At 37.0% G+C, this 10,000-nt stretch overlaps 2 protein-coding genes across 3 annotated transcripts in view; both read right to left on the reverse strand.

Moving 5' to 3' along the window:
* Positions 1–10,000, reverse strand: part of LOC119576277 (serpin B4-like) — a 14,170-nt gene that overhangs the window by 1,085 nt on the left and 3,085 nt on the right. The window contains exons 2-8 of the mRNA XM_037923876.1: positions 5,242–5,336; positions 4,278–4,460; positions 3,940–4,153; positions 2,664–2,878; positions 2,202–2,390; positions 1,794–1,935; positions 1–434 (exon numbers count right to left, since the gene is read on the reverse strand). The exon at positions 1–434 is cut by the window's left edge and continues 1,085 nt beyond it. Of these exons, the coding sequence (XP_037779804.1) occupies positions 301–434; positions 1,794–1,935; positions 2,202–2,390; positions 2,664–2,878; positions 3,940–4,153; positions 4,278–4,460; positions 5,242–5,331 (1,167 nt within the window). The 5' untranslated portion in view covers positions 5,332–5,336 and the 3' untranslated portion in view covers positions 1–300. The remainder of the gene's footprint in view (positions 435–1,793; positions 1,936–2,201; positions 2,391–2,663; positions 2,879–3,939; positions 4,154–4,277; positions 4,461–5,241; positions 5,337–10,000) is intronic.
* LOC119576279 overlaps positions 8,314–10,000 on the reverse strand; it is a 2,384-nt gene continuing 697 nt past the window's right edge. The window contains exon 2 of one of the 2 annotated variants that reach the window (XM_037923877.1): positions 8,314–9,278. In XM_037923877.1, coding sequence (XP_037779805.1) covers positions 8,912–9,278 — 367 coding nt within the window. In that variant the 3' untranslated portion in view covers positions 8,314–8,911. The remainder of the gene's footprint in view (positions 9,279–10,000) is intronic. The other variant, XM_037923878.1, reaches the window with a different exon arrangement.

Here is a 10,000-nt window from a genome sequence, read left to right on the forward strand (position 1 = left end):
AAAAGACGCATTATACAACCGACACTTCGCCCCTCCCCCCTTCCTTACTCCTACCCGTGATATGACGCACAGAAACGGAGCATTGTGAGTCGGAGGCCATCAGCCGATAGGTGATTATTTTTGTACGCGACTGGACGTGTGTGTGTGTGTGTGTGTGTGTGTGTGTGTGTGTGTGTGTGTGTGTGTGTGTGTGTGTGTGTGTGTGTGTGTGTGTGTGTGTGTGTGTGTGTGTGTGTGTGTGTGTGTGTGTGTGTGTGTGTGTGTGTGTGTGGGAGTGCATGGAGATACACATACATTCCATTAACTCAAAGGGTTGGTGACTCTGCCAGCAAACAGCATGAAGCCTGAAGTATCATCTCGAATGTAGAATATGAATGGATGATCTACTCTGAAACACAGTGTTTGGTGGACGCGTAATAAAGACGATTCTACGCCTGGAAAAAAGGAAACAAGAAAAAGAAATAGCAATTAATATATGAATTTTTTTTTCTTATTCTTATTTATCTCCTACTTGTTTATCTGCTTCTCTCTCTCTCTCTCTCTCTCTCTCTCTCTCATTCTCTCTCTCTCTCTCTCTTTCGCTCTCCTCTCTCTTTCTCTCTCTCTCTCTCTCCTCTCTCTTTCCTCTCTCTTTTTCTCTCTCCTCTCTTCTCTCTCTCTCTCTCTCTCTTCTATCTCTCTCTTCTCTATCTCTCTCTCCATCTCTCCCTCATACTCTCTCTACTCTCTTCATCATCTCTTCTCATCTCTTCTCTCCTCTCTCTTTCTCTCTCCTCTCTCTTTCTCTCTCTCTTCTCTCTCTCTCTCCTCTCTTTTTTTTTTTTTTTTTTTTTTTTTTTTGGGTGGGGGGAGCAAAGTACATCTAGTTAAATAACAGAGGCAGCACTGAGATTCACAAAGCTCTCTCTCTCTCTCTCTCTCTCTCTCTCTCTCTCTCTCCTTATTCTCTCTCCATCTATCTCTCTTCTCATCTATCTCTCCTCTCATCTCTCTCTCTCCTCTCTCTCTCTCCCCTCTCTCTCTCTCTCTCCCACCTTTCTCGCTCTCCCTCCTTTCTCGCTCTCCCTCCTTTCTCGCTCTCCCTCCTTTCTCGCTCTCCCTCCTTTCTCGCTCTCCCTCCTTTCTCGCTCTCCCTCCTTTCTCGCTCTCCCTCCTTTCTCGCTCTCCCTCCTATCTCGCTCTCCCTCCTTTCTCGCTCTCCCTCTCTCTGAGGTGAAGGTGTTCTACAAGACAGGAAGGAAACACTGACGTAATAAACTAACAAATAGTTCGCGTAAATCCCATCCGCAGGACGTCGCATCCATCCCACAGAATGAAAAATGAGACAGAAATGGAAGAAGAAAAATAGAAGAATTTTGAAAAATGGAAGAGAGATAGAGACGGATAGAAAGGCAGATAGTATGACGGGTGTGTAAGCATAATTGTTGGAAAACCTAGCAGAACGCCTCCAGAGATCATACCGTGACCCCCCCCCCCCCCCATTCCACGGCTCAAGCACCATCCAGGTTCACCGTAACGTGTGTTTATTGATTTGTGTTTTATACTCTTTCTTAAAATAAAGTGCCTAGCTGTACCACTCTATCCTTGCATCCACCAGTTTAAGTTTTGAGGCTTTCACTTAGAGAAAGCCTCTTACAGAATGAGAGAGAGAGAGAGAGAGAGAGAGAGAGAGAGAGAGAGAGAGAGAGAGAGAGAGAGAGAGAGAGAGAGAGAGAGAGAGAGAGAGAGAGAGAGAGAGAGAGGGAGAAAAGAAAGAGAGAGAGAGAGAGAGAGAGAGAGGGCAAACTACGCACACGTCGATGCTTCCCCGCCTCCGCCTTCCTCGTCCACCTTCAAGACCGCTTTGTGGAAGAAGAAGGAGACGCTGAGCCGTCTGTCGCCCGTGATGCCCGACAGGTCGCTGGCCTTTCCGTCGAACAGATTCCTCGCCCCCATCTGGCGGGACGTCAAGCGCGCATGGCGGTAAGTAGGGGGACCTACGTACATGCATATATATATATGTGTGTGTTCAGTAATATTACGGCATGCTTCCACTGTACGCATCTTCATCTTTTCGTACATTTGTACATGTTAATCTTATATCTAAATAAAGCTTTCTATAGATTCGTTAGAACTTTTCTTCCAGATCCATATATTCGTTTTAACAGCTATAACTGTTACTAGCGTTATCATAACCATAATCATTATTTAGCTTCACTTACTATCCACAGATGATCTTTGAGATGAACCGTCTCCTCGATCTCAAACCTGGGAAAGACAACATCTACCAGTTTCTTCTTCATTGTCTTTTCGAGGCTGCTGACGAAGCCTGTCTTGGCCAACTTCGCCTCCACTTTGGCCAGTCCGTCGCGCTCGGATGGAAGCACAATGACCATGCTTAAATTCCCTCCCTGCAACATTGCGTTATCGGTTATTGTGTCTCATTCTTCCGGGCGTTATTCACCTGCATTATCGGAATGAACAAGCGGGTGGCTATTCATTCGCAATACGTATTGTGAACATAGGTACGTTTGAGACAACGTTAAGAAACATAATAATGATTTTTTTTTCTTTGCGGGTGAAAAGAGAGAAATTTTACACAACTAGAAAATAAATGATCAAAAAACACTGCTTTCAATACTACCATACCTGTATAACGCACCCTTATGCTTATTCTTACAAACCTTGTAATTCATACTCAGGACAGAAGCTCCGATGTCACCACAAGATCCATGATTGAAGTAACCAGAACTTCTCATCATAGGAACTTTTACACTCTGTTTGGGCGAAATCCAAAACGTGGCCTTTATTGTATTTGATTTCTTGAATTCTTTGCTCCATAAGCCCTTGAAGTAGAGAGCATTTACTAACACCATTCTTGTGTCGTCATTTAAAACTCCTGTAAAACATTAACATCAATCATGTTGCATATTGTTAATTACTCATGAATAAAATCTATATGACACTGAATGCATATCTCTTACTATTTGTGTTTATTTATTCCTTTATGTCAAATATGAATATTCTCTCTCTCCTCTCTCTCTCTCTCTCTCTCTCTCTCTCTCTCTCTCTCTCTCTCTCTCTCTCTCTCTCTCTCTTCTCTCTCTCTCTCTCTCTCTCTCTCTTCTCTCTCTCTCTCTCTCTCCCTCCCTCTCATATGTGTGTGTGTGGTGTGTGTGTGTTTGTGTGTTGTGTGCGTGTGTGTGTTGTGTGTGTGTGTGTGTGTTTGTGTGTGTGTGTGTGTTGTGGTGTGTGTGTGGTGTGTGGTGTGGTGTGTGTGTGTGGTGTGGTGTGTGTGTGGTGTGGTGTGGTGTGGTGTGTGTGTGTGTGTGTGTGTGTGTGTGTGGTGTGTGTGTGTTGTTTTGTGTGTGGTGTGTGTGTGTGTGTGTGTGTGTGTGGTGGGTGTGTGTGTGTGGTGTGGTGTGTGTGTGGTGGGTGGGTGTGTTGTGTGTGTGGTGGGTGGGTGTGTGTGTGTGTGTGGTGTGTGGTGTGTGTGTGTGTGTGTGTGTGGTGTGTGGTGTGGTGTGTGGTGTGTGGTGTGGTGTGGTGTGTGTGTGGTGTGTGTGTGGTGTGTGTGTGTGGGTGTGGTGTGTGTGGTTGTGTGGTGTGTGTGTGTGTGTGTGTTTATATATGTATATATACATATATATATATATATATATATATATATATATATGTTTGTGTGTGTATATATATATATATATAATATATATATATATATATATATATATATATATATATTTACACACACACACACACACACACACACACACACACACACACACACACACACACACACACACACATATATATATATATATATATATATATATATATATATATATATATAGACACACACATATATGTACTATGTATATATTGAGCATAGATGTTCATTTAATTGATAGATTTACAGCGTGGCTACTTTTTGCGTGTAACTGAAAAAGCCTTTCATCTTACCTTCCGGAATCAAATCCGCAATGCGAGAATTCGTTGCAGATTTGACATCCCGGTTGATTTCTTGCACAGCTGCATTGGAATCAGCAAAGTTCACGCCTTTGACAGAGCTCTGATACATATCGGATAGAACAGCGGAGTAATCTGGTAACACAGACAATGTGTCAGGAATACAAACTAAGTTGGACGTTTGTAATTCATAATGTTCATCGTTGTTCTGAAAGAGGAAAAGGGGAGAAAGGAGAGAGAAAAGATAAATGGATTAATAAGAATGAAAAAAGTCAGATTATCAACGTTCCAAATCTATATAACAAAAGACACATGATTTCAGGTTACTTCACCTTAAAATCGACAGTCACATCTCTGAAGGCTTTGTGAACGGTTTCACTCTTCTGGGACAAATGTAAAACGGATTTTATTTCATCTTTAGTCCTTCCTTTGGCTCCAGCACATACCATCCCGAGCCCTGCCGTGATGCCGAATGGAGAGAAGAAAATATTGCCGTGGGATTCCTCAGCCAGTTTCTGGGTGGGTGGACCAAAGAACGGGTGTATGTACTTTCTCTCTCTCTTTATTTACATTTCCCTTTTCTTTAACATGTGCTCACCACCTCTCTTCATCATAACGTTCATTATGTTTTACTGTGTGTACTGTAACGTGGATAATTTTGAATTATAATTTTAGAATGGATAATTTTTATTTGAATTCACTGTGACTAGTATGATGTTAATGAATAATTTCGCCATGCATAAAATAAACAGCTCAGCATTACACCACGTATTGTCGAAACTACATATCGTACCCGTGGAATAACTGACTGCCATTGATAATGTTGATAATGTAAATAGGTAAACAGTCCAAAATATCAGGAAAAACAATGGATAAATTTCAAAACTATCATGCCCTGCAATCAATTATATATATCCAATATTATTTTAGCACAGAACATATCTTCATATTATACAAGTTAATGTAGAAACACTGATAGGAATTGTAAAATCCAGAGGATACTAACTAACATATGACAATCCTAATTAACATATGAGGCGTTACAGACGCCAGTACCAAGCTCGCCTTTTTGTAAAAAAAAAAAAAAAAAAAAAAAAAAAAAAAAAAAAAAGGAGAAAAATAAACGAGGTACTGACTATACCCCTGAAAAACAGGTATACAGGACAACACTGAGGAGTAATTCATAAGAATAATGCCTAAAACTGGGATCAGAAAATGTTTTTTCTTTTCCAGCCACTGACGTCCGTATCGCCTTACACATTATAGATTATAGCAACGGATTAAGAGTTTTCTTACGAGATATAAATCCTTTGCGAAATCTCTCTGGCTGGCAGCCAAACAGTGAACTTTTCGTTGTTGAGATGGACAGGTTTTGCTGTTTCCCATGCTGTCTGTTGAAACAAGAATAAATTAATTGTGAGGGAAATAACTGAAGAAAAGTAAGGAGAAAGAGAAAGAAAAGAAGGCAGTAGACAGTATGCTAAGGACTAATAAAATAGAAAGCCTTTACGTTTCGAAATTCCTCGAAGGCAAATAAGGTGTTTTCTTTCGAAGAACTTTTACTAGGCAGATGGAGAACATTATATTGAGTACATGCCTTTCCTAACCCCGAACCGTAACAAAGACTGGAACCGTACGTTTTAAAGACTCTTTGGTTCTCAGGCACACACGTGGCAGAGTAATATGAATTATCCGAACTGAACGTGAGAACCTAATCACTAAGAAAATCTGCCAATGAGCCTATTTAAAAATGTAGTGTATGATAACAGAACTCATGGTAAAACGTAGATATTAAAGGAATATGCTAATATTAAGAGATAGCAAGAGAAAGATATATATCGCAAGAAAAGAAATTTACTAATAACGACATAGCATCGAATAAAGTAAAGAAGCGCTAAGAAACCCGAAAATAGCAAACAACAAAATAATATAAACGTGTTTGTGAGTTCCTTGTTTGTAGGAGAGAGAGAGAGAGAGAGAGAGAGAGAGAGAGAGAGAGAGAGAGAGAGAGAGAGAGAGAGAGAGAGAGAGAGAGAGAGAGAGAGAGAGAGAGAGAGAGAGAGAGAGAGAGAGAGAGAGAGAGAGAGAGAGAGAGAGAGAGAGAGAGAGAGAGAGAGAGAGAGAGAGAGAGAGAGAGAGAGAGAGAGTCAGACAGACAGCATGAGCCACTTATGCTGCGTTCGGAACTCCTCGTCTTGCTCGTCAAGACAACTTGTCAGGACCAGCAGGACAACGAGGCCGCGTTCGGAACCTTCTTTACCCACAATGCTCAGCGTGTAAATAAACAAAGATGGACCAAACTCGCCAAGTTTTGCTTTATCTACGTTATTTCTTTCTTTCTTTCTTTCTTTATTCATATATATAAGCCCATATTTTGCAGAAAGAGCAGAGAAGATGGCAGGGTATTTCTTGCTGGGTGACACTGCATACATTGCAAATGATTTTTGCCATTTCATCCTCACACCAGGAAGGGATACTGGAGTTCTACCTCAAGAGAATTTACATAATAATACACAGAGGCCGAGTCATTATTGAAAATGCCTTTGGAAGAATGAAGTGTAGATTCCGGCGCACACGAGATTTACAAAACACAAGTTTGCTGACATGTGTTAAGATTGTTTTGGCAGCCTGCACTCTTCATAACATGTGTATGGAAAAAAGATGCAGTGAACATCCGGAAGGCTGCCCTAGACATGATGATGAAAATGAACAATTTTGGAAATAGAAAAGATATGGCCCTGAAGATGTAACTATAAAAGTTAAGTATGAAAAATAAGGGTAAGTAAGAGTGTTCACTGTTTCAAGATAAACTGAATAATGTTCATATAAAAGGTAAAGCAAGAAAGTGGTTAACAAAGATTTAAGCTTATTTTTTCCCATTTTTTTGTGACATCTGTTATAAAAAAGTAAGAGTTAATTTTAAAGTTTGTAATTTAGAGGTATTTAAAAAAATATTTTTTTGTCATTTTTGAATAGAACAATTGTTTCTTTTTGTTGTATATTTTCTTATTTCAGATCTTTAAATATATATCAATGGTATCGTCCATTAAAACTTAATTATACTGTTTGGTTTATTGTAAATATACATTCTTGTATAAAAATATTATCTTTTAGTGTAAATATACATTCCCTATGAAATGTAACAATAGGATCATTTTATTATCACAAAACAACCTGAGAATACATTTTATCTTGAGCACCAGTTATGACAGAATCTCAAATATTTTATTGTGTGTATATACATTTCTATAATATTATCTTTCATTGTAAATATACATTCCTTATGTAACAATTGCATTATCTTACTATCACAGAACAACCTGGTAATATATATTAAGCACCAGTTATCACAGAATCTCAATTCCATTACTTAATGAATTGTAAACAGACAAAATATTTCAACATATTTGATACAAACTTACAAAATAAAACATTAAGCTGTACAAAAATCAGGCTCTTTCTTTAATATGATATTACATTGTTTGTACAAAAATAAAATAAATAATTCACTCAATGTTTCATTATCACAGAAAAGTCTTATCTTTAATTCAAAATAAGTATGTGATTTTTAACATGAACATAAATCAATCCCTTAATAAAGAAACAAAATATATGCACTATGTATATAAAATAGGAATTATGCTATTGTTGCAAAATAGAAAGCGTCCTTGTTACTGTATGTATACATGTAAAAGTAAAATAAAAAAATTTGATTGTATTTTATGACAAAGAGGGGACAAACACTTTGGCGTTGAAAATAAAGATAAAGAAACACTTTGTTTTCTTTTTGTTATACTGAAATCTAATCTTTGACTTTGAAATTAACACAAAAGGAAACAATCTTTGGCTTTGAAATTAACACAAAAGAAAAAAAATTTTGCTTTGAAATTAACACAAAGGAAACAAGCTTTGGCTTTCAGTATAAAAAATAAACTTGAACTTTAAAATGAACCAAAAAGGAAACAATCTATTGATATGAAAACAACAAAATGGAAAATTAAATTTTAGCTTTAGAAAGTACAAAAAAAAAATCTTAAAAAAAATCAAAATAAGAAAAAAGGAACTTCAACTTTGGCTTTGAAGAAATAAACAACAAACCTCTAGTTTTGAAAATAACACAAAACAAATAAACTGGCTTTCAGAATAAAAACAAAATAATTAACAAGAAAGCTCTGCTAAAGCCCCCCCAAAATAAATGAACAATGAAATGTAAAGCAATTAATTACACCTAATATAAAATAATAATAATAATAATAATAATAATAATAATGATAATAATAATAAAACAAAATTAAACTCTGAATAAAAAGAAAGGCTTGTTAGGAAAAAAATAATCATAAAAAAAGGTTATTGAAAATATATCACATCTTCTTAACTATTTCAGAGAGCACATCCACAACTTCCTCTCGCATCCTCTTCATGAGCTCTAAAACTTCTCTCATAATCTCATCTAAAACTTCTCTCATAATTTCATCTAAAACTTCTCTCATAATTTCATAGTGACGCTGGTCACTCTCCCTCAAAAAGACTACCGTCTCACTCTCCTTGGCCTGTCGCCTCTTCCTTTGTCTCCGTGCCGGTGGTGGCACTTCCAAGTGTGAGGGTCCAGGTATGGGATCAGCCACAGGGTCAGCATTAGCCACAGGGTCAGGGTCATCAAGGTCCTCTTCATCCAATTCATCTGGTCGATGAATGTGAATCCCCTTGGCTGTGGCTGTAACTGGAAAGTCAATATCATGCTGACCCCCTATCAGTTACTTCATCTCCTAAAAAATCTGAAATTTACTGGGAGCTCTCCCAGACATTTCATTATTGGCTTTTGCCTTCTTAGTCATCCTGTAGACCCTTCCAATTACGCTGAAGTTTCTCAGGATGGAATCTCTTCCCAAAAATCACCGTCATCCTCTGGGCCAATTCCTGCTAAAGCAACCTTTTCTTCCCTTTTGTTAAATTAATCCTTTCCAACTCAACTCTGCAACTCTGCTATCGAGAACGGCAATGGATTATAATTCTTTTGCAGATATTCCTGCATAAGATTTATAAAAAATTTGGTTTCATTTTTAGTGAAACCCTCGATTTCACTTGGTTCTACACCAACAACCCGCTCTGGGGAAGTAATTGGTGTAGATACCATGGAAGATGGTGTAGTGGATGTTGAGGGAAGAACTGGATTTAAGCAAGTAGGAAGAGCATGTTGCTTTGGAGGAAGAACTGATGGAGTGGGTGACATGGTAGCAAGAGAAGGCAATGTGGCTGCGGAGGAGACAGCAGGAAAGTTCTGATAGGCAAAGACTGGTTTCCCAAGTACCCTGTGAGGGTATACTTCAACTGTTCTGCAAAATGAAATGCACACATCAATAATTGATTCCTATAATAGATATATATACATATAAATACATTTATACATATATATACATATATATATATACATATTTATATACATATATACATATACATATATATACTATACATATATATACATATACATATATATATATACATATACATATATATATACATATACATATATATATATATATATACATATATATATATATACATATATATATATATATACATATATATACATATATATACATATATACATATATATACATATACATATACACATATACATATATATATACATATATATATATATATATATATATATATGTAATCTATGTAAATATAAATATATAAATATATATAAAACATCTTTTTGTCTGTCTGTCTGTCTATATAAAGTCCACTGCAATTAGACAGGGTTCTGGGGGAAAAGCCCTAAGTTAGGAATTTGTTTAATTCAATCAGTTATGTTTGTGGATTCCCTAGGAGGTAAGGTCGCTTTGTAAATATTACCAATACTTGCATTTATATAGTTTGTGAGAGAAATTGACACAATTCATCCATAAAAGTGTGGATAATTGATAGAAGGATTAATAACTGCAAGGTTGGATGAATGTGTGAAACTAAGAAACTAACAATGAAGCTATCCCATATATATGTAAATGTACATACATAGATGTAAAACTATACCATATTTTGAAAATAT

This window comes from Penaeus monodon, chromosome 8 (genome assembly GCF_015228065.2).
Source record: "Penaeus monodon isolate SGIC_2016 chromosome 8, NSTDA_Pmon_1, whole genome shotgun sequence".
Lineage (NCBI taxonomy): Eukaryota > Metazoa > Arthropoda > Malacostraca > Decapoda > Penaeidae > Penaeus > Penaeus monodon.